The sequence below is a fragment of the Pungitius pungitius genome, chromosome 9 (assembly GCF_949316345.1).
Source record: "Pungitius pungitius chromosome 9, fPunPun2.1, whole genome shotgun sequence".
NCBI lineage: Eukaryota > Metazoa > Chordata > Actinopteri > Perciformes > Gasterosteidae > Pungitius > Pungitius pungitius.
In genome coordinates this window covers 17,306,816-17,331,597 of record NC_084908.1, presented here as the reverse complement: position 1 = coordinate 17,331,597, position 24,782 = coordinate 17,306,816, and the positions used below count along the sequence as shown (strand labels likewise).

Sequence of the window (24,782 nt, the reverse complement as noted above, 5' to 3'; positions counted from 1 at the left end):
TAACTGTGTAGGAGTTTTGTCACGTGGTGGCATTGGTTTAATTGTTTCCGCTGCGACCGCCGCTGAATTCCACAGAGACGGGAGATTCTTCTCTCCTTGTGACAATATTCCCGCTGCTGAGATGTTTTTTTTTTTTCTCTCCCCTCTCGGACGCCGACGACCTTTGGAAGGAGTTGAAATAAATGCTGAGTCATCGCTCAGGGTGTCTGGGTTTGGGAGCGCCGGTTTTGACCAAACAAAAGTTGAATCGGTTTAATGATTAATCAGGCAAACGGGCCAAGTGGGATCCTGCATCTTCGTCAAACAGACCAGACCCCCCCCCCCCAACCTGGGCGCCCAACTGCATGCTGGGATACGCTCCAGACAACGGATGTGTGTGCGTGTGTGTGTGTGTGTTTTTTTTATAACGTTCTCAGTCACAAATCCCAGACCTGAATCCTAAGCATGTCCTGGCATGTCCCGTTCTCCCCTCCCCCTCCCTCCCTCCTTCCTGGGACGGAGGGACAGGGAGGGGGGCGGTGGGGGGGCGCTATCATTCAGCCCAACAGGAGCAGCTTTGCCATTTCCCAAATTCCCCCACTGCCTTTAGCTCTCTCTCTCTCTCTCTCTCCTTCACACACAGGCGCACAACGACTACCAACCCCCATCCTTCTCCCCATAAAAGCCCAAGCCCCCCTCCTCCTCCCCCCCCCCTCCTGTGCTCCCTCCACCTCCTCTTGGCATTCGGTGCAAACAATGCTGACACAGCCCCCGCCCTAATTGCTCCACATGTTCCACATGGCCCCACATGTTTTTGTTTCTTCTCCCACGGCAAGCTCGTACGAAAGCTCCTGCGCCGGTCTGGAGTTTTGACTCCTGATTTGTTCTGCCGGGCCGCCCAAAGGCCCGCGCTCACTCAGCGGTGTTTCTCTGAGTCATGATTACACTGCCATTAGCTGCCCTGAGGACACAGTAAGGTGTGTGTGTGTGTGTGTGTGTGTGGGTGTGTGGAGGGGGCAAAGTGTAGGGTTTATGGGTCTGAGCAGCTCTGCCCTAATAAAGAGCTTCCTGCTGGATCCCCAATAACCAACGCGCACAGAACACAAGTTGCCATGGTAACACATTTCTTTCCAGGCCGCGATCATTCAGCCACTTCCTACATGTTTAGGTCATAAATTACCTGCTTTGAATTATCCCTCCATTTCACATTATAATGGGAGACCTTTCACGAGTTCATTTTCTTAACAAAAAAGAACTCAGTTGGTTCTTTGTGCGCCGCAAAAAGGAAAAAAGGAACGAATACCAGCGTGAGGAGAATAGGAGGGTTGAATCCGGCCTAAATTTAAACTCGACAGTGTTTAATGTGGTTATTAAATATCTGTCTGCGGGCATTTTGTCAAATGAACTAAATCTTAGTTTAAAAGGATTTTTTTTTTTACACACAAAAGACTTTGAATTCCAAGCCAGGGCTTCAACAGCTTTTGACCACATGTTGGAAGAAGCGTTTTTTTTACTAGACCGAGACCGCTAGATGGAGGGGCTTTTGTCTCCTTCACAGGGACCTCTTCCTGACACCCAACAGTACCTGACCTTACTATTTCATCAATTTCACCAGCAAAGTGTATCCTTATAGTGACACAGCATTTTCCTTCCCCACTTTCGTCCCTAACCTTTACTCTCAGCCCGCTGTAACGTCTTAATGGCGAAACACAACGCTGCTCTGGCGCCGGATGCGGCAGCGTCACCCAGTGATCCCTGAAATGTGCAACTTCTAACAATAATTAAAAGGAGTCCAATCTACTGGCCGTCAGCTCCAATACAACACAATTAAAACGTCTAATATCGCCCCCCCCCCCCCCCCCCCTCCCCCCCTTGAGGTGAGGTGGCACCGGGGAGATGAAAACGGCGCCCGGCTCAATTAAAAACCCACAAGACATCGGGCCGCCGGTTTGACAACAGCTTCCCGTCCCGGCTCGCTCAGTCCACGGAGCAAAGGAGCCGTCACAGGGATCTCCCGCCTCACCCATCCCGCCTCACCCATCCCGCCTCACCCATCCCCCCTCACCCATCCCGCCTCATCCATCCCGCCTCATCCATCCCGCCTCATCCATCCCGCCTCACCAATCCCGACGACCCGAGAGAGACACACACACACTCGCAGCCTGGAAGTGCCTGGCCTTCGTTCCATTTTTTCCTCTGGATGACCCCCCGCACCGTCCAGCTGTTTCTCTCAAATGGAAAATAAAAGGAGGCTCACCTCTAGAATGTGCTCATCTTGTTGCTCCCTGTCCAGCTTCCTTGACGTGGTGGTGACCAGACCTGTTGGAAGACACAGCATGAAAAGGATTGTTGAGAATTGTTTGCATGGAAGGTCGAGGGCTTCGCTTTCTGTGGGGTTTTTTCTTTTTGTTCTCGTGACGCCTTGAAAGCCGGAGCAGATGGATGAATGGGCTCCGACCAAAATAAAAACTAGAAACTCCCAAGGATGTTTTTTTTTGGAGGAAGGTTACAAGCTAGCCCTGAAATGTCCCACTGATATTTTAGAAATGTGAAATTAAAATGTTTGATTTGATTTAATATTAGATTAAAATATTGATATAGCGGGAAGGGGTGTGCCTTAATCATTTGTATAGCCAAAGGGAATCATTAGAATATACAAACAGTATTTGATTGATAATACTCATTGCTGGGTGACATCATCCGAGCCCCCCCCCTGGCTCTCCCATCAGGGCTTGACTACTCGACCTGGATTTTTCTGGGTCCAACCCCGTCGTCGGCAGACATCCACACGTGAAATATCACAAAGGTCTGCAATTAGCGTCCAAACAGCAGCACGGCCTCGACACCCTGCCTTTCTTCCACAAGCTGAACAAATACAGAGCCAGTCAGCCCCCCCCCCCCCCCCAACCCCCCCGGGGGCCTCCAACCGCTCTGTGGAATCCCCTCAGAAAAGACTCTACAGCCAGTTGAAGTGCTTCAAGGGTCTTTTTCTGGGTTCTGTCGGTAGTTTTTAAGCGGGCGCGCAGACGTTCTGCCGTGAATCACACAGACGGGACTGTGTTAAACCCGGGTTCGACGAAAAAAATAAAATAAAATAAAAGTTTTGAGTCCTAAGCTCCTGGCTGATCCAATTTGAAAAGGAAATTCACATGCAAGGGAAGAAAAAAAGGAGCGAGGCGGGCGGATATCGGTACATGGCTGCGTTATAAGCACCGTGCTGTTCTCACTACCAATTTAATTGCAACTGTGCAGAGTCTCTGAGTGGAGAGTAGAGCTGCCAACTGCAACCGCACCAGGGCTGCGTGCTCGCCACAGTGCGCCTGATTAGCAGAAAGCAAAGGATTTCCGAAACCCAAACCCATCAATAGCGCGTAGGCCTGCAACGAGAATAGCAGGCCACAACTTACGGGTCCTAAAATACATCCCCTCCCTCGGCACTGCAATTGAGGCACTTTTCTCCTTCTTCTTCTTCTTCTTCTTCTTGGATATTCGGTAGGGGAGAGAAACTTCCTTTACCTTTGCCTCCGCGTTAATGCGCCGCCAATCTAAACGCTCATTTAAGTTAACCGCAGTCTGAGAACCAAAGTGTTGGTCGTGTTGTTACATTACCATCAAAGCCAATAGTTCTGCGGTGCCACGTGTTTTTAAGCTCCCCCCCCCCCCCCCCCGTGTGCGGTGTTAGGTAACGCCACTCTTTGTACATTTATTATGGAGCAGCACCAAGATGACAGCATCGGGCCGCACGAGTCTAGTCCTCTCCAGGACGCACATCACTCAATACCTTTTTGTTAAGGGATGTGTGCGCCTGGTGAAAAGCCGTGTTTGCTTTGGTTCGGGTGTCCACCGGACACAGCTTCAGCACCGCCACCCTCCGGCTGCAAAGGCGATTGGGGAATTTTAAAAAGCGGAAACAAAAAAAAAAGGTTATTCGAGCTCAGGCCGCCTTCAGGCGACGAGCACGCTCACGTTTCAGGAACGACGCCCCATCCCGCATTGGGTAAATGTGGGACTCCTGCCAGACGCAGTTGTGCCTTTCGGTGGCGGCGGGGAGGGGGGGAGAGGGGTAGGGGGGGGTTATGGAGGGGGGCCGGACCTCTCACAGCAGGGCGGCGACCCTTCCTGCCAAACCGTGTCTTCTTTGTGCACGTCTCACGAGCAGCAGACAACCCCCCCCCCCCCCCCCCCCCCATGTAGTGAGCATCTGCTTCCAATCACATGGTCACGAGGTCCTCTCTGTACTGCATTTCTCAATTAACTGATGGACTGATTGGTTCGATGAAATATTACAAACAATCGCTTAAAATGTTGTTTGTTACACCAACACATTTCTAAAAATGTCGGCATCCACTCCGATGAGAGCAGGGTGAGATCTGCACATCAGAGCAGACATTTTGATGCCTTCAACAGCTTTTGTTTGTCCGACGTGCCGCCAGCTCGCTGCCCGACCTCTGACCTCCGACCTCGGGACCCGTCGCCCGTGCCCAAGACCAAAGACCAAAGCCCCCCTCATCTCACTTTTGGAAACGACTTTTTCTTTTTGAATCCGTTCCTGTTTAAATGGATCATTGCTCAACACGAACAGGTCCGTTTATTTAAGACGTTGCAGGCCATTAAAAAGAGGTGCGTGCCTCTCTATCTCCACCCTCAACTTGGAAGGCACTGCCTTCTCCGTTGCTTGGTGAAGCCTGAGCTCACTGGCAGAGATCTGACCCCCCCGCAGCCCTCTGTCACAACAAACACACACAAACGCCGCCCCGAGGCGTGGGCATCGGTTGGGTCCGACGGTAATTACAGTCGTGCCCTTTTTTTGAAAGAACAACAGCAGCAGAGCTCCCGAAAACGAGAGTGGGGCGGGGGGAGTTAAGGAGTCCAGTGTGCGCAGTGACACGCGTGACACACTTTTAACTCCGGACATGCTCGCCGTGTCTCTCCGGCGGGATGAAAAAGTGATGAACGCAGACTAAAACATGCCTCATCCTGAAACGCAACATTCAACCCCAGACAGCTGTATCGATTCCTTTTTTTTGAGTGAATTATCTGCCACTCGGGTCTCTTAACAACCCGAGGAAAGATGTCGGCTTCTCACCGCTCGCGGCGCCGTTTGAACTCTCGGATGAAAACTGCGTGAGACCAACAACCGAAGGAGTGTGTGTGGGAGCTTGAGAGGGGAACCCGACAAATCAAACTAAGAGCCGCCCTCTCGCCCCCTTTTCGGGGACTCCCAAAATGTTGCCGAGCAACAGACTGCTGACTTACACTGTGAGAACGTGGCGTGCCAAAAAAATAAAAGGGCAGTCCAAGTCCACCCGACGTCCTGTTCCGTCGTCCAGGAACGGGTTCGACGGCGGCGACAGGCCCGCCGGCCATCTCAGATGATACAAACACGGGGGGACGGAGGTCTCTCGGCACCTCCCTGCTGCGGGGGGGGGGGGCTTTTTGCAATCTGGAAGGTGGTGAAGGCGAATGTTTACGGGGGGAGTTTTGTGCAACGGACGGGATGCACGGACCCAACGGAGCGGCTGAGGAGACGCGGTTTGACACACACACACACACACACACACACACACACACACACACGGGATCCGAGTGGCATTGCAGACATCAAGACATCACAGACAACAGTAACAGTTAAGAGACTGCGTGGGAGGGAATTTGGTTTTGATACATATTTTTGCATATCTATATATGCTAAATGACTTTTCCTTGCAGGCCTCCCGGATATCACGTCCCTCGGTTTACATCTGCCAGATGTGACGTGCAGAACCACACGAGCGTTAAAGTGGGGGGTCCAGGGTCACGAGAATAATAGTGCAAGGCCAATTGGACGATCGACCACCTGTCAATCAAATGCAAACTGTGATCTTTGGCAAGATCACACGTGCACAACTGCAACTGGCCGATCAAACCACTTAGCCAAGGTCTGTCCGTGGCCGTCTGCATTCACACAGCCCTCCTTGAAATAGTCGCACCGGCTTAAAATAAAATAAAAACGTGGCTAACACGTCCAACTGAGTCCAACTTCGGGTCGGCTTTGACCCACATACTTGTGCGGTTGAACAAAAGCAAATGGAGTCTTTAGAGTGCGGTCATTCGAGGGAACGGAGGGCAGTGGAGTCCGAAATGGAGGATGTTACCGGAGTCCACTTCTATTTAACCTCCTCTGTTGGGAGTATGAACCGCTCCATAGAAGAGAGACGGTTTGAAGACAGCGAGTCAATGGTACAAGCACGTCTCTTTAATTAACTGTGAGGGCCTATTGTCCCGCCAGAGACCGGGCTGACCCGTTAGCTCCGACGGCTTAACTCTCCTTTTCAAAAACACTCTTTGTTGAATTAAACGACGTAAAAAAAACACAAAAAAACAGAGAAACCAAATGCTCGTGGGGGAGTAAACTGTATTTGGAGAAAAATACAAAGAAGCTTGGAGAGTTATTGTGAGTGACAAAGCACAGATGCCAACTTATGCTGAGAGACCAGGCCCCTGCAAGGCACCACATATACACCCACATGAGTGGGCCCTGAGGACAACAGTAGTCCTTACTGAGAGTCCAAAGTACAAGGACTACAGTGGAAAGTGGATCAAAGGGCTTCGGTGGAATCGTTCCAACACAAATGCTGTTTAAACAATTTGCTTATAGTTACGCTGCAGCCAGATTACAACAGTGAGAGTCTTGAGCCCCTGGTTCGTAGAAAAATCTATCAAGATACCATGAGAAATATGGAGAACTACAATGGCGACACGGTGGCGAGCTCTGGAGACTGAATTGCCATTAAAAAAAAAAAAAAAGAAATCATGCCGTATCATTGGATGTGTCCCAAAGACACTCCGGCTAAGCTGAAGCACAGCCGGCTAAGCCGCCATGACCGCTCTTTGAAGTTTTTTTTTTTAAGAGGACAATCAGACATTTTTCATTTCCACTTTTTCCTTCCCACAATCCCTTGGGAGCTGTAACAATCGCTTGGCCCCTGCAATTACCGGAAACACCAGGAAGTTGTTGGAAGTATCCCATTTCCCATCTCACTTCCCCTGATAGTTGTTGGGGCTTCAATAAACCACCGACAACACCAGCGTGTGTGTGTCTGTGTGTGTGTGTGTGTGTGTGTGGAAGGAAGCGTTACTGAAAGTGGCTGACCCGCGGCCCCCCTCTCACCCTTTCACTCAACTCATGGGGGCTGACCAATGCACGCACACTGGCGGCCTCCCTTTTCCCGACCGACGGCATGCAGGCGATGGGGGTCAAAGTCGGGCGGGGGCTTGTTCCACGCCATCTGCATCTAAAGGCGTGCTCGTGTGCGCCGAGGCTTCTTCCCCTTTGTCTACCCCGAGGAACGCGGGGCAGGCGCCACCATGGCGAGGGTGCTCTGAGCACACATCTCCCGTTGCGCCGGGTCGCCGCGGACTAATGGCGCCCCGGCGTTCCGAAGGAGTCAACGGGACAATGCGGGGGGATAATTAGAGACGCCTTCAGCGGCACAAAAGGAAGGAAGTAGAGTAATGAGCGTTGAGCGAGATAAGATAGTTAATCTACTGATCTTTGCTCTCTTCCCTCTCGTTAGCTTGGATATGACAAAACCTCCCGTGCATGTGTGTGTGTGTGTGTGTGTGTGTTATGACTACGCTCTGCTGCCCTTCTCCTAACACACACACATGCACGCTCTGGGATAAGAGCCCAAAGTCCAGGAAGTGAAAGCACAGCATTTCAGAGAAACGAGACGGGAGTGATTCACCGGGGGGGGTTGTTGATGGATGCTGCTAAACCCCCCCCCCCCCGCCCGGTGAGCGTGGGCATCGCTGTGTCCACAACCTCAGGTGAACTGGCGGCGAGCTGTGGCGGCTCCTGATTTGACGTGATTATCAATAGCATCATTATCGTTTTCGCCCATTTCCCCTTATGGTCAGGAACCCAGAACCTACCGCGCTCACGCCCGGCGGGCGGGATGGGAACGCCGCCGTCCGACTACTTAGCTCTGAGTTCGTCCTGTTAAAAGTCCAGACCCCCCCCCCAAAAAAACCATCATCATTTAAATCCACGGATTATTCGAATGCAGCTGACTGGCACAATTTTGGCCCCCACGCGGCTCTGCCTTGTGTCTCCCCTTCTGTTCTACTCCCCTTTAAAAAAAAGCGAGGCCAAACCCGGAAAAAAAAAACGGAAAAAAAACCCGCAGAGTTCAACGAAGCTCTCCTCGGGATGGCAAACAGCGTCTGCGGGAGGCGAGGAGGAGAGCTGGCCTCGCACTTTAATGACAAACTAAAGTCAGAGAACAGCCAAAGCAGCGGGGACTTGTTTACTTGGCAGAAGGAAAGTGGGCCCAAGCCTTTCATTCTGGGCCTCGCCGAGCCAACGAGGGTCTGCGGGGGGGAGATGGGGGGAAGAAGAAGAAGAAAAAAAAAAAAAAGAGGGCAACCGACGCTCACCCAAGGCGTGGAGCGAAGCCTTGGGTGAGCGTTTGAAGCTCGGCGGGCTGCTGGGACGAGAGCCCCGCGATAGAAGGGGCTAGCTGCAGTTAGCTCGGGACACGCGTGCACGTAACCTGCATGCATGCATGCAGAGCGCAGGCCCTTCGCCTCCGTCTCATTTCCTCCATCCCGCCCCTCCGCGGAGCTTTGTAGATACGCCAAGGGCCTGTGCTTCCAGTGCAATTTTTAGAACGTGTAATTACAGAGACTTGCATGCAGTGAATTTAAACGTTTTTCAAAAACCTGTAATATGCGGTGAGAGCGCCGCATTGAGTTGATAACGTGGGAAGTTATCGGGCTTATTTAGCAGCAAACAACAACACAATATGGAATTCGTAATCTCGCCCAGTGACATTCGATGTGGTTTTCACAGGCACTGTGCATAAATCAGTGTCTTCTCAAGGGGGAAGCTGCACATGGCGCCTTGTTTTTTCTTCTCCTTACCTGTCTGCCTCCAACCTCTGCTTTCATCGGAAAGAGTTAAACCACAGCAGCAGAGCAGTGATTTAATTTTTAAAGATTTCTCGTTGAACGTGACGCGGGGGGCTCTGATGTCCCACTCATGCAACTTTTAAAAACGCTCTGATATGCATGAACGGGTCGTATCGCTACGCTTCAGTGTCATCTGTACAACCTGTTTTTTTTGTCGTTGTTTTTGTTTTTGTTTTTCAGAGCGCTTGTCTGACATTTCGAAACAAACAAACACGTGAAGATACAATTCCGCGGCTCTGCCCACGGTGGATTGGACCACGAGCTTTATTTAAAACTCTGCAACCCCGGTGAGTGGGAGAAACTTTCAGACGTGTGGGCTGAGAGGACTTTCAACGTCTGAATAAGTGATATGCACTGTAAGTTTACCTCGGGCGCTTCGTTAAGGAAAAACTAATGTTCAGAGTAGAACGAAAGAACGGCTTACAATGAGTTCCTTTTAGTGGTGAAAGAAAAAAAAAAAAAAGATATCCTAAAAGCAAATGGCAGCAGATGGAGATCAGCTGCCCCAAAGTAAACAAGGGGAGAGAAAGGAGGAGATGGACATTCAGCTCAAGGTCTGCTCACGCGGCGTCACATGTGACTGCTTTGTCAGAAGATAAATATTCAAAGTCACTGCGCTTTCCCTTTCCTCGGCGCATACCTAAGGTTTTTAAACTTTTACTTTTTGCTTTCTTTTTCCGTCCGTCTCGGGAAGTACCGGGCGTTGCCGCGGGGGGAGACGGATCCTTATTTGGTCGGAAAAATTCACGTTGCCGCTTCCAACAGAAATAACTCCCCAGCTTGTTGACGTGACGACCTCGGGGGGCGGGGGGGGGGGACAGGACCACACACGTCCGCGAGCACGGAGAAAGAGAGAGCAGCGTCTGCTGGGACCGAGCGCTCCTTTGAGGACGGTGAAACACCTGTTTGTGACAAACTGTTATTCAGTAATCGCCCCTTTTGGAGAGTTTAAACCGGCGTCCTATGTTATTCAATGGAATCACGCTGTTATTTCATATCAGGTCCCGTTTAACAGGACCGTATCGGATCATTTGCAGAGCGGCTCTGAATGTAGATGGAGCTTCACTTTCTACCTTTTTTTTTACGAGTTTTCTCTCTCCTCTCCAACTAAACATAGCCGACTCCTGCAACTTTAAAGGAACCCAATGAAATATTAATCATCACACCATTTGCAGAGTACCGTATGAGAACCCACTTTAGAGTGTTAGAGTGGAAAAACCCCCTGTAGGCTCAACCCACTCCTGTCCTGGGATAAAACATGGTGTTCACACTGCTCTTGCCTTTCACAGGAAACGGGAACCTCACAGCGGCAGCCTCGCCGCCACAGTTCATCTCTGACTCTCGGCCCCTCGAGCCTCAGAGGATAATTGAATAAGCAGCACAAATCTTTACACAGTCTGACTTTGCCAGGTTCACGGCTTTTAAATAATCAATAGCTTTGGACAAAGCTGTGGGGGCAAATACATTCGGCCTTTGGTGCCAAGTGTTGGCGCAATCTATCAGCGATCCGCCAATGGATACCACCTCGTATTGAAAAGAATAAGACGTTACCATGGCGATGTGAGGCAATAGAAACGTATTATTTAGGCGAGCAGTGTGGCTGTAAACAGTCATCTTTTTAAGCTTCTCAAGCTGGCAGCCAAATTCGAAGGAAAACCGAAATTCAGCGCGAGGTCACAGGACGCCGCCCGATCGCAGCCTCACCTGTCTTGGCGTTGACGGCGAAGAACCCCTGGGGATTGCCGCTGGTGATCCTGTAGGCGAGCTTATCGCTGGCCTTGGCGTCCGGGTCGACCGCGTTGATCTGGATGATTGACACGTCCTTCGGGGAGCTCTCCATGACGGACGGGTAGTAGACGGGCTCCGAGGTCTGCGGCGCGTTGTCGTTGACGTCGAGCACCTGGACGTAGACCTCCACCGAGGCGGAGAGCGGCACCGCGCCGCGGTCCGCGGCGTAGACCGTGAGCCAGTAGTGCGACGTGGTCTCGTGATCCAGCAGCTCTTGTGTTCGGATGACGCCTGAGAGACGGGAGACACGGCAGAGAGAAGGAGAAACACTCTTTAGTCAGCGTTTGAGCCTCGCCACGCTTCGGTGACCTCTGACATCCCGACTTCTGGCCACCGGGGTTCGACGGCGCCTCGCCCCCCCCCCCCGAAAAGTGCTCCCCTGCACATATCCACCAGCGGGAGCGTTTTCTTTTCCTTTATTTTCGACTCGCCATGTGGGGGCCGCGGCCTTCAGCCGAGCAAACAACAGAGCTTTCAGAGGCCTGTGAGTCGCATACGTTGACAATGGTTAAGTGGGGGGATGGGGGGGGGGGGGGGGCGGCACGTCAGTCAGAAACGAGTTTGGAGCCTGAAACGGTCTGAGTGCAGATGCGGTGAGAGAAAGTTTAAAGTTCCGTGTAATTATGTCCCCGTGCACTGAGGGAAAAGACCGGAGGCCTGAGCTACAAATCGACGAGTTTCCTTTTAATCTCGTAAAAAAAAAAACGCAACGTCATCGCTTTGCTCCAAATGAAAAAAAAACAAAAAACAAACGGCGTCCTCTCGGGACGCACATCTCCACCCGTGTTCGCGAGAACTGTCGACGCCGTTTGAGCGGCTGAGACTGGGAGGCACTGGGGAATGTTTCTTTCTGAGGAAAAAGCTAATAGCAAAGTTCAAGGCACAGAATTTGCTTTAGTGCCTTTCATCCCCCTCCCCGAGCCCACTTACAAGCACTCACCAGGTGCTCACTAGGTGCATTTCCACAGGAGAGTGTCTGTGTGGGCGGGGGGGGTTTGTTGTGTTGGAGGGATAACGCTTGGGTGTGATGTGGAGAAAAAGCCAAATATTTAAAAGGGCACCAACTGAAACTAAAAAGAGGGACTGATAAGGGAGCAGCTCAACATTGTTGTGATAACTGGCAGTGTGAGGTCCCATTATTTCCACAGCAAGGCACAGCAGATAAGGCAGAGAAGGGCAACAATCCACATAAAACCGCACCTCTTTGACCTTCACAGGTGAAATGGAGATTCATATTGATCGTGTCATATCTGAAACTAATAAAAGTGAGTCATGGGCCGGGCGCCGCCGCATCATCATCACCCGGCGGTGAGTGCTGGATCTATAACTCAGGGATGAGGCAGCGCGCACGCGGACGCACACACACACACACACACACACACAGACACGCTCCTTCCCTGATGAGTCCGCGTGGCGCTCTACAGGCCGCCGCCGCTGCCTCCGTTCCTTCAGCGCGACGCTGTGTAACCGAGAAGAAAACGCACCTCTTGCCTCAGGTTCACCCCAAATTACTTCTTGTGGAATTCTATAATCCATCACGGTGGGGGGGAAGCTCAGCTCACACCTCATTTGCCCTCCTTCCCCCCCCCCGCTTCACTTAAGTGCCCCTGCATTTTGGGCTCGGGATCCTCTCTTGTCATTAGTCATCATTATAGCTCTCTCGAATTAGCTTGAGGCGCGGGTGAGAGACGGCGGCGAGGCGCGCAGGTCGCTCCCGCTTTGCATTGAGAGTGCGCCGAGAACGCAGGAGGGGCGAGGGCAGCACGCAACGAGATCATCAGGGACGTTCAGGACTAAAAACAAACGCATAGTTCATTTAATGCGTGCATCGCGTCGAGGCTGAAAATGAGGAGTGCATCCGCGTGCAACAAATAGCAAAAGGTTAGCCATGAATAAGCAATGCGGCTGCTTGTGAGAACAGGACGACGGGAGTTCTAGACCCCCGAAGAAAAGGGACTGAGAGGGATTTTATATATATATTTTTTTTTTGCACGTCGAAGGCTACACGTGCTCCAAAGCGCTTGCAACAAAAAAAACACAAATTGCTACATGAGTACAATGCCGCAGCTGCGAGGGCGACGCTACTCTCCGCATTCTGGCCTTATCGAACCAGACGTCAAGGCCAATTTGCACACCAGGATTTATTTAAATATATATTCACGTCTGAAGGGACCCGGATAATGGAGCGATTTGACCACAAAACGTGTACAATGGGCAGGGAGAACGAAGAGACGCCGGCTGACTGGCTACAAACAAAGCGAACGGCAGATTCATCTGAGGAATCTGGTGGCCGCACCCCTCCCAGTGTACCTAGCCTACCCGCTCAGGCAGAAGCAAAACCTGCCCTCGGGCCACAAGAAGTAGAGGGGAAAAAAAAGAAAGAAAAAAAAAGCAGATTTGCTTTCCGCTTTTCTCCCCTTCCCGGTTTCCCCTCTGGCTTTGTTCTTCAAAAGTGCAGCGGAGCCTTCAGAGAGCAGAGGGATTTCAAATCACGGAGACCAGCAGGTGCTGTTACCTGCGAGGGTGCTTGAGTCAGCGCCGTGAGGTTATTCAGCGACGACTTCCTGTCAGGGTGAGGAGACAGTTTGATTTTTTTTTTTTATTTGTTTAAAAAGTCGCCTGAATCCCATTCCCCCGCACGTCGTAGCTGACACATGAATAAATCTCACGGAGCACTAAATACGCCGTCGGTACAATGTTGGGGAGGGACAGGATGCAGATGGTGGCTTTCACTCGAACCGCTCGGGTTAACGCGCCGCCGGACCTCCTTGTTCATTCCGGAGTTGAAAAAAAAGAAAAGAAGAAGCGGGTTCTTGCTTTGAACCTCCGGTGACTCCGCTCAGCCTTTTCCCCGCATTCCTCAGCCTTCTCAGGCCTCCCGCTCAAAGGCTTACATAACCCCCCCCCTTTTGCCCCTTCTCTTTTTCCACAACCCGGTGCAAAATGCTTCAAATTCCACTATCCCGCTGCAGATCCTAATGTAATAGAAAAGGGTCCTGAGCTGAGCTTTCTGTTGCCCCCGGCAACTAAACACAGCGCATCACCCCAAAGTTCAGAGACGTTCTGTGGCCAAGATCTGTGATTAAAAAGACATCAGGTCTCCTGAAACCTTTCAAATTCGGGATCTAAAGCGAAGACCCTTTGTTTTGTTCTGTGAATTCCAAGCATTGCCAGAAGCTTTCTCTCTCACGGCATCAACATATTGTTAAGGTTGCCAAAGAAGAGTCACTGTGGACTTGGTTGTAAAATCTATAACTAAATTTGTGTTGCTGCATTTGTGAAATGCGAAATGTTGAATCCTCCTGGTTTCTTTTCTTCATTCATTGCATATTATCCGGCCAACGTTTTCTTTAATTTAGTCAATTCATTAGAACTACTTTGTGTAGTGCATCCCGTTTCAAATGATCCACAACTGAGCTCGAATCGGGCTGAACAACGTAGTAATACTGGGAATGGAATTAGTTTAGTAAGAGATCAGAGATCTGTGTTTAGATGAACCCGTCATACATTTAACAGTGTACAGGCTTAAAGCCGTTGGTATTCAAGGTTACGCGGAGGTCATAAAACAACCGGAAGGGCCTCGCACAGGCAGAGAAACAGCTGTCAACAGCTGGCTAAAAGGAACGTGCTGCTTCATGGTTGTTTGGGGGGGGGGGGGGGGGGGTTACTTAATACATTCAGCCGTTATTAGCTTTCACTGTATCTTACTCCAGCAGTGATGGGGTATATCATCAGCACAACCTTCTAGAGGGACATTCAGTCAAGTTCTGAATATCCGTGTCAAGAATTGGGTTACTATGACATCCAGTGAATAAATTAACCACGGCATTCTTTTGGAGGTTTAGCACTGCATATTTGCATCTGTTTTTGCATTTGTAATTCCTTAGGGTCTAGGGTTAAGGTTTTTTACAGCCAGTGTTGATGAGTGCAGAACCAGAATATAAAAGTAAAAGACGGGCACGGCAAACACTAATCTCACTTTTCAAAGAGTCCAAGCAGACGTTTTAATGAAGTCGCCCCTTCTGTATGACGGGAAAACGGTGAGAATCATTTATCTGCGCGCTGACCGCTGACTGACATCTTTTGATGCACTTGTTGCATATCTGTGATGCATGTCCGAATGGGTTTTCCTCCCTCGTTTAAAAAAAATAAATAAATTGCCTGTTAATTCCAGTCGGGATAGCTTTTTTGGGGGGGCTTAGCCCACGGCACAGAGCCTCCATTGTTGCTGGGAACAGCGTCCTTTCAGCAGCCTTTGAGCAGGTCGATATCACAGCGTTATTTAGGAGCGGTTTCTATACCACCAAGCCCCAGAGGAGCTCTGTGCCTCTGGGAACAATAAGGAAAACAGACAATCATTCACCCCCCCCAACCCCTGAACATCTCTTCTTTTTTTTTTAATCTTCCAATATACTCCGGATCAATACCTTTTCAACACAACAAAACACCGTCCTTATAGCTTCAGAACAAAATCTACCAGTAGTAAGTGAACCGTATTAATATTAATGAAATATATATATATATTTCTAGGAAATATATATATATATTTCCTAGGTGTCCTAGGCTGGCAACCACATTGTTATAACAGGCGTCAGAAGCCTGACATTTTTACACTTGAGTTTGTTAAAACCAAACAGAGCTAACAGGATAATCAACGCACTTCAGAGGTGCCGCTTTCCCAGTGTGTGTCTGTCTTTGTAGATACCTGTCTGACGGCCTGCGTTTCACATCAATCATTCAAACACGAGGGTGGCGTCAACCTTTTTATCCTTGTCTCTAGAAAGGAAAATTAACACGATTTTTGCACAATTTCTTCAAAGCAAAAGGCAAAATCACAGCGTTATAGTGTGTCCTCGTGTAGCATTAACCACACACACACACACACACACACACACACACACACCCCACCTGAGCGTGTCTGTGGGAAGGACTGTCGCTTGCCAAGTACCAGAAACCATGAAATTGGCTCGAAAAACTTGACACAACTGCTGATATTTAAATAAAGGGATAAAAGCATGTCAGTATCTCGTACATCTCTGCCATAATTTAGCAGTGAAAGCCCCCCCCCCCCCCCCGGCGAATACGCTCTCAGATGTGTCTGTGAAGGAGATGCTAATCTTTTCAAAATATCACTGCTGTTTGTCCTACATAAAGCTGCGCACTGCTGTGCCTGCCATACCTGCAGGTTGTGCTCGGTTTTCCACGCGTTGAATAAAAGCAAACTCATAATCAGTTTTTTTATTAGCATCGCATTTCACTAGATTAAATACGCAAATGTGCGTTACATCCCTTTTAGAGGTCGGACTGCTCCTTTGGGGCCTGCTGTGAAAAAACGCCGCTTTGAGAGGTGTAAAGTCTGCCGCATTATCGTCGGAACATCAACGGGAACACAGACGAGGCCCTTAAGATCTAATTCATGTGTTAGAATGAAAATAAGTGTCCCACAATGAGGCCCATCCTCTGCACGAGGCAGCCTGGAGGTTCTTTAAAAAGATTTAATGGCCTGATAGGGCAACATACTTTTAGGAAGGCAAACTGTGTTTTTCATTTAGCAACCTATAGTCAACTTTGTCCCTGTGCACATTCCTGGTCCCCGTCTCCACAGCAACGGCACTCAAGCAAAGACCATTCGGAGTCATGTGCCACTTTGCAGTCCCACTTTTATCTCCGACACACCGGCACCAAACGGAAAAATCGCGGACGTGGAGCGACGGCTGTAAGCGACGCCCGAAGACCGGCCGCAAGCAAACACGCGCCTGCGTCTGTTTGTCACTGTCGGGAATTTGTTTAACTTGATGAAGGAAGAAAGAAGGAACGGACTGGCCGTTGTATTTCTGCTGGAAAAAATGGAAGAAAGAAAAACGGGACTTTGTTATTATGCGTCACACCGTTTCATTTGCTATAACAAAGAACGCATTTACAGCACAGGCTCAGAGGGAAAGGGCAATGCATATATTATCCAAAAAGAAAGGGCAATGCATGCATTATACAATCAGCATTCTGCATATCATCTGGACCCAAACACACTCTGCTCTGGTCACCTTGTACATTTCCCTTCAAACTCAGACACAACAACAGGGACAGCTCCGTACCGTCACCTCCACAGCAGCATAGCCTTGAGCTACTCTTTCCTTTTCAAGGTGCGGCGCCCAAACATATTGTCCTGCAGCCTTCACTGGATGATGTTCACTCCAGGATTGGATGACGCGGCAGACAAAGCTTATCCACTTCCATCTCGGACATCTACATACCTAATGTTCCTGCACGTTAACAAAATTCAACATCTACCCAAGTGTGATAGGACGGTCCAGTAATACCGGTGATTGATAGAAGTAAAACATGTTGTGTACCTTTTAATTGACCTTTATTTTCAAGCAGCAGCCATTATTCCTCCCAACCCCTCCCTCGGTGCAACCCATCTCTATATTTCTGTTCTGGGGCTAATTCCATCACCGTGATGGTCTGTATATATTGTGAACTGGAGGTCCTTGAGTGACGCGGCGCCCTTGCCGGATAGTGAGCCAAAGGACAATCACTGTCAAAAGACATTTCTCATCTCAAGACATCAGCATCACCTCCATCCAGCGGACCGAGGCAATGTCGTGCACTAGTTGGTCTAAAAACAAAAGGCTTTTGATCAGCGTCCTGACTTTCCATTAGTCATCCGGGAATAATGAAAGAGTTACTTATTGGCTAAGCAAAAAAAAACACACAGGCATTTTTTAATCTGTTGCCTGATGTCTGAAGGTGCGTCAGGGCGAGCGTGATTCCAGTGTACTTAAGGAGTGGAGACCTTTTTCATCACGATAAGACTGTTTTATTGCTCGTGGCTTATCACCAGCCCTGGCACCTGGAAGCATTCATTCACCTCAACAATAAGGCGACTCATCATGAACGTTTGCTGCTGATCTGACCTTTGACATTATAACAGTGACAACACACTTCGAACTCTTAATCCCGAACCTTTTAATTGAAGTTGCAGCCAGTCTGGCCGGCTGAGGTCGAGCGTCCAAGCATCATCCGGAGCAAGTGGAAATCACAAATCGGCCATTTCGCGACGCAATTGGCGTGCGCCCCGGGTAATCCTAACCTCTTGGGCCCCGATCAAGTGAAACCGTGGCGAGCCTCTTTGCTTACGGGGCCCTCAACATGGACGCTCAATGCTAACGGACAGCCCCAAAACAGCGCATATCAGCGGCTACGGCTAACCGCTGCTATGGACTGCTGCAACTGCTGCATGAGAGCGGTGCAGAGCGGCGGCCCACGGGGCTGGGGGGGGGGGGGGGGGGGGGCACGCTGCACTAACATGCACTCACATGCACCAAAAGCAGACGCAGCTGGCGCCGGCTGTGTAAGAAAAGCAAGGAGACACTCGTATTACAACACACACAGAGAAAGAGTGACTTCATTCTCTGCCCAGGTGGAAATGACTCCACTCTTTCTTTACTCTGGGTTTTTTTTTTCTTCTTTCGCAACAGCAATGTTCTGAATGCGGTACATTGTTCTTTTAAATAGAAGCATTTATACAATAGTTTCAGTATTATAAAAGTTTCAGTTTTGTGGCTCTTTTGGGTCTCCGTCAGTGAAAAGAACACTTGACTATGAGAAAATTCTCCAGATTAGAGGGAGGAATGGTAAATGTAGTCTACAGCAGGGGAAGGGGCCCTGGAAGGAGATTTGATAAGAGTAAGTTTAAATTAAGATGGCAGCGGGCCAGTGACCACAGAGCTTTTAATAACACACAGACTGTCTGGGCCAACAGTTGCCATGAGCTCCCTGAGCAGTCAGAGAGAAAAGGAACCACATCTGGCCAAGAGGCTTCGATTAAAAGGGTTCTTTTACCTCCCGAATGCAAATGAAACGAAAACAATTTTAACAAACAGCAACAACGGACAAAATTCGAATTGCAGTACCTCGCAAACAATAACTTGTTTGCTCCCTGTGTGGTTTGTGCGCGTCAGTGAAGTGGGAAGCAGGCCTATTCTTAAATACAAGCTTTGGTGCGATTTGTCAGATACACCTACCCGAGGAGCTTCACTCACTGTCTCCTGGCATCAGCAACCACAGAGCGCAACGTTCTTTTTCCACAGCAACACTTTTGTGAGCCGCAAAAGTAGTATTGTTGTCGCTGTGTTGTGGATAGCCGAGAGCAGAGAGCTTCACGCTGTGGTGAAAGAACAAACAAAAACACTACGACATAGATAAAAAAACCACGAGGCAAACTGATTCTGGTTTCTCCCGGCAGACAAGCCGGCGTTGGGCTTAGAATAACGAGCGCCGAGTAACACAGGAAAACACTTCAACGTTCTTCCCACACGCTCTTCCCACATTACAAAAAGGAAAATTCCACAACTGAAGGTGCGTGGCTCCTGGCGCTTTTCCACGCACACCGCCTATTCGTGCGTTTTTTTTTTCTTCTAATTTTGAACCGTTCACATCCTGGTTAAAGATTCACAACGTGCGGCTGCGAATATGCAGCGGGGCCCTTCATTTTCCTCCTGGAAGCTAAAGGCTCTAAACGCACACAAAGCACAGCCCTCGTCCTGTGAAATCACAGGAGCGGAGCGGAGCAAACGCCTTGGCTGTATTTAGCTGTCTGCTGACCTCAGATGTAATCCATAATAGCAGGACCCAACCCCCGGGGACAATGCTATCATTGCACCTCTTGATAATCACTTAATATGGCCCTCGTGGATTAAGTGGCAGATCAGACCAGGGCCGCCTAAATCTGCACCCCACACACCGGATTAAAAGTTAGACATGGACCCGTCGCTTGGCTGCGTGCGGCCCCTTTCAAGTCTCTAACGCCCCGGAGGACCGCCAGTCCGTCTTGCGTTTGTACTGTTTCCTGGCGAATTGCAACTGCAACCACTGCAGTCAACTTAGTGCATCACAGGGAGAAGCTGACCTCAAAATGACACACAAGTGCAGCGCTTGTGCTCGTTGCAAAGGAAGTCGCTGGCTCGAGCTTCCAGCGATTCTGTTCATAAAAAACTAAATCTTATTACAAATGAGAATTCAGCCACCATCACAAACACGCCGCAGCCGACACACGGTCCAGGCGGGCGGATCCTTCATGAAGGCTCTTTTCCTTCCATTAAATTTACCAGACAGAAGTATTTCCCCAACAGGTTCACCGAGGAGACTTCCTGCTCGCTTATTGAATAATTCACATATATCTGTTGATGATCCGTTAATAAACTTGGACTAAAAGTAAAAACGCCCTTTTACAACAGTTAACGTCAGCAGCGCGCTAACAAATTGCATTCACAGCTATCTTATAACCTTTGAGAAATCAATGCATTATGCATTGAGTTCCACTTCCTCATTTGGACATTAAATATGTATATTGCATAGATACATTACTTTTCGAATATGGGGGGAAACATTAGGCCACCCAAGAATGTGGCTACCAAGCTTTTTAAAAGGAGGAGGACAAGCCAAGTCCAATTCGGTCAAATCAGGTTTCAGGGAAGAAATCCTGGAATTCCACACGGCTTATTTTGAGCTCATTTGAGTCGTCTGTTAAAATTGTTCTGGGCATTTGAGCAAGTGTTAACATATCATCTGCAACACAGTAACGAGCCCGCCAACAAATCCTCTCAACAAAACGTTGAAAATGCACCGTTGCGTTACAAAGAAAGCATTGCTATTTGAACGTTTACATCTTATGCCTGACAGATATTCTCATTATTTTAAAATGGAATACGTAAATTTAGTGAAGACGGCGTGAGGCCACTTAGAATCGTCTTCGGGACTACAGGAGCCACTCAGGAATGTCCACTCAGGTCTGAGAGACGGCTGGCCCATCTGTTCCTGTCGTCAATTGTTCCGCAGAAGGAAAATTGACTCGAATCGGGGCGCGTTTTCCCGTCTCCTGGCAGACTCATTGTTCCACACTGCGACTTGAATAAACTTGAGCTGCGGAACCTTTTCCTCACGCAAAGGATGTCAATGTGTCTGTTCTTTTTTTTTTTTCATGCAAACAATCACAGCTTCGCGCATCTCTGTAGTAACACGGAGAAAAGAAACTCACCGGTTTCCTCGTCGATGGTGAATATCCCCAGGCCGGACCCTTCTCGGATGGAGTATCGAATCTCTCCGTCGCGGCCATTGTCCTCGTCTTCGGCCGACACCGTCATCACAGAGGTTCCAACCAGCGCGTCTTCTTTAATAAATCCCTTTTCCACAAACGATCTGAAAAAAGGTCGGTAGAGGTTTTCGTTGACGTCCACCACGTCCACCTCGACGAAGCAGGTCGAGGACAGGGACATGGGCTTCCCTTTGTCTTTGGCTTTTGCCGTCAGGTTGTACACCTGCTTGGCCTCGTAATCTAGAGCCTGCACGATCCGCACGGCGCCGCTGAGCTTGTCCACCTCGAAGTTTCCGTCCCCGTTGTCGGTGAGGCTGTACCGCACCTGACTGGAAGGTCCGACATCGGGGTCGTGAGCCTCCAGCCACATGACAACCGTGCCGACCGGAAGGTCTTCCCTCACCTTCACGCGATAGTTCGGGGGGACGAATTTCGGCGGGTTGTCGTTCACGTCTTCCAGGGTGATTTTCAGCGGCACCGTGGACACTAACTGGGGCTCGTTGACCGCCTGGTCGCGCGCCGCGATCTTCAGCAGGTAAACCGGGTGGAGCTCGCGGTCCAGCGGCCGCGTCACAGTCACCACGCCGGTCGTCTCGTGAATGGCGAAATGATCCGTGCCGCCCAGGATTGAATACTTCACGACTCCGTTGTCTCCTTGATCTCTGTCCGTCGAATCCACCTGGATGATTTCGGTGCCGACCGGCGTGCTCTCACTAACGTCGGCCGAATACGAGTCCTGCAAGAAGTTCGGGCTGTTGTCGTTGGCGTCTCGGATCTTAACGCCCAGGAGGCGCGACGACGATTTCTGCGGTACGCCGAGATCGTAGACCGTGATGTTGAGGGTGTACTGGTCTGTCGTCTCCCTGTCCAGCGGAGAATACACCAAAAGCCAACCGGTTTCCATTTCCACAACGAAGCGGCTCTCCGTGTCGCCTCCCGAGATCACGTACACCAGTTTGCCATTGAAGGCGCTGTCCGAGTCCGTGGCACTTAAGTGGACAATCCGGGCCCCGACGGGCAGGTCCTCTTTCACCTCGACGACACTCGGGAACGACTCTGCGAACTGCGGAGTGGCCCGGTTGACCGAGTGAAGGTCCATCAAGTTGTCATCGGGCTCGGCCTGCATGTGGATCCTGCTGCCCTGGAGCAGCTTTTCCGCCAGCATGGTGGCGACACCGGTCTCGACACATTTTAGCTGGACCGGCTTGCGCGCCGTGATGACGGTTATGTTCATGGCCATCGGTCGGGTCTCGTGCTCGCCGTCCGTCGCGATGACTTGCAGGCTGTGGGCGGACACTTTGGCGGCCTCTCCCTCACCCAGCGTCCGCTTCAGCGACAGCACGCCGGAGTTCGGGTTCAGTTCGAACAGGTCGAGCTCATTCCCGGCTTTGATGTGGTACCGCACCAGCTGCAGCTCATCGGCGTCTATGGCAGACACGGTTGTTATCTGCTCTCCCTCGCCGTGATCTCTTGGCACGGTCACTTCACAGTCGACGTTCTCAAACAAAGGCTTGTTGTCATTGAGGTTGTTTAACGTAATGGTGACTGACGCCTCCACCTCTCTTCGGTAAGGGGATCCCCAATCGGACGCCCGGACTTTGAGGTTATAAATCCTTGGCATGAGCTCGTAATCTAGGACCTCCGAGGTGCTGACGACACCGGAGAAGTAGTCGATGACAAACGGCTGGGGGCTCACGTTGGTAATGCTGTAGGTCACGTAGCCGTTCTCGCCTCTGTCGAGGTCGGTGGCTTTAACCGTTACCACGCTGGTCCCTGCGGGTACGTTCTCATCGACGCTGGCCGTGTAAGACGTCTGCTCGAACTCGGGCGCATTGTTATTCACATCAATCACGTCAACGATCACTTTTGTCGCCGCTTTTTTGTCGACCGTGATCACGTCCAGCTCGAACCGGGGCGTGAAATCAGCATTGATTGGTCCTGCGGTGCTGATTAAACCAGTATCTGGATTGATAGTAAATTTGTTCTTGTCAGACTTGTGTTTAAAGGCATATTTGAGCTGTGGATACTGTGGCAGGGCTGTTACCATAGTGACAGGTGTAAGAAGAGGGGCAAATTCACTCAGATTGACTCTGTAGACTTCCTTCTCAAATATAGGAGGGCCCGCTTTGAAATGCGCAGAAGTGACATGTACCAATTTAACGGATGAAAATTGCGGGGGGCTGCCTTTGTCCTTTGCCTGTAGAGTGAGGTTGTATCCAAAAGGCTGGCTGTCCCAATCTACATCCTTGACCGCTTTTATTTTATACTCTTTGCCCCCGGGGCTGCTCCTCACGGCCTTGAACTGCTGAAGAGGGTCCCCGGCAACAATGCTCAGTGACGCTATCTCTCCATTTTGTCCCTGGTCGCCGTCCTCGACGGTCACGATGGCGTAGGTGGGGTCGTGGTCCGCACCCGAGGGGGCCAGGGTCACGGCGGTGATTACGGGCGCGTGCTCGTTAGCCTGCTCCACCCTCACCGTGAGTTTGGCCATGCTGCTGAAGCCGCTGCTGCCGTACAGCTTCATGCCCCTGTCCACCGCGAGGATCTCCAGCTCGTACAGCTTCTTCTCTGAGAAGTCGAGCTTTCCCGTCAGCGTCACCACGCCGCTCGTCGGGTGGACGGAAAACATGTCCGTGGGCTCCCTGAAGCTGTAGTAGTATTCCCCGTTGGTACCGATATCCGCGTCGGTGGCCGTGACCTTGGCCACGCTGGTGCGTATGGCCGTGTTCTCCGGCAGAGAGATGCTGTAGGACGTCGGTGAGAAGAGAGGCCTCAGGTCGTTGGTGTCCTGTACCTGCACTTTCACTTTGGCGCGACACTCAAAATCGGTACCCCTCTCCGAAGCTTTAACAGTCAGCACATAGTGGTCTTTAACCTCCCGGTTGAGAATGGCGGTGCTGCCTCCTTTGGTCCTTATTCGCAAAAAACTGAAATCTCCCAGCAGGTAGTCCTCGGCTTTGAATAAGTTCTCATTGTCTCCAGAGATGATTTTGTACCGTATCTCCCAGTCCGGGTCTGTGATGTAGATCCCCATCTTGGCGTGACTCTCTAAGTAAGTCTTAGCAGCAGAGTTCTCATATATGGTGGCGTTGTAAACAGAGTGGGTGAACTGCATGGAGGCGGCCCCCGTCATCCTCTGGTTCCCTGCGCAGCCACAGAGGTGCTGCAGGAGCAGCACGAGCAGTGAAACCAAGAGTTTCCCCATTATCGTACCGTGATCTTCACAGAACCACCTGGAAACAAACAACAGAGGATCGTTAGCGTTAGAACGCAGCATGGGGCATGGTGCATTTGGTCATAGCCGTAATTACCTTTAAGAAAATAGAGCATGACACATGAAATCAGCCCTTTTCTACTATCATGCCTCATGAACAGGTCGTCTCACTGCCAGAAAAAAAACGCGTTGCTTTCTTCGCCGTGCGCTTTCCTGCTCTCCCCCGTTAAATGTCATGACAAGTGATGGCATGGTTGATAAATAGCTGAACAGGTTCCATGTGGAAATAAGATCAAGCAGAGCAGTCAGTCAGGGGACGAGATCTAAGCCTGACCTGCTCCAACATCTGCACAAAGCCAGATGCCAAATACGTGCCCTTCATAAAATATAACGTATCTCAAGCTCAATGAGCTCAGAAAAAAATAACCAACAAGAGGAAAATCACATTTTACTTGCAGATGAAAAAAAGCAAAAATGTATAAACTCACTGCACATTTAATTCTAATGAATGGAACTGCAATGGTTTCTCGCTTTATACGGATTCAACAGTTACGGATTTCTGCCAGTAAAGACCAACAATTCTAAATCAAATGAGAGAGAGAGCTCCTTTCTTTGTCATCAAGCCCCAATCGCTTAGAAAAACCACAGAGCAGATGACTACGGAGACGGCTTTAAAATTGCACGTTCACGCGTTTTACAGCCGCTTTACAACGTCTCGGGCTGCGTGGGAGTCCGCACAAAGACACATAAAAGCGA

The 24,782-nt window shown here is 50.2% G+C and overlaps 1 protein-coding gene across 8 annotated transcripts in view; it reads right to left on the bottom strand.

Annotated features, from left to right (window-relative positions):
* The window catches only part of fat1a (FAT atypical cadherin 1a), a 58,819-nt gene that overhangs the window by 31,572 nt on the left and 2,465 nt on the right, over window positions 1–24,782 (bottom strand). For all 8 annotated transcript variants that reach the window (XR_005120349.2, XR_005120350.2, XM_037472303.2 and 5 more), the window contains exons 2-4: window positions 20,756–24,045; window positions 10,636–10,950; window positions 2,237–2,298 (exon numbers count right to left, since the gene is read on the bottom strand). Coding sequence is in view for 6 of the 8 variants with exons in the window: in XM_037472303.2 (XP_037328200.2) it covers window positions 2,237–2,298; window positions 10,636–10,950; window positions 20,756–24,017 (3,639 nt within the window). In the remaining 2 variants the exon portion in view is untranslated. The remainder of the gene's footprint in view (window positions 1–2,236; window positions 2,299–10,635; window positions 10,951–20,755; window positions 24,046–24,782) is intronic.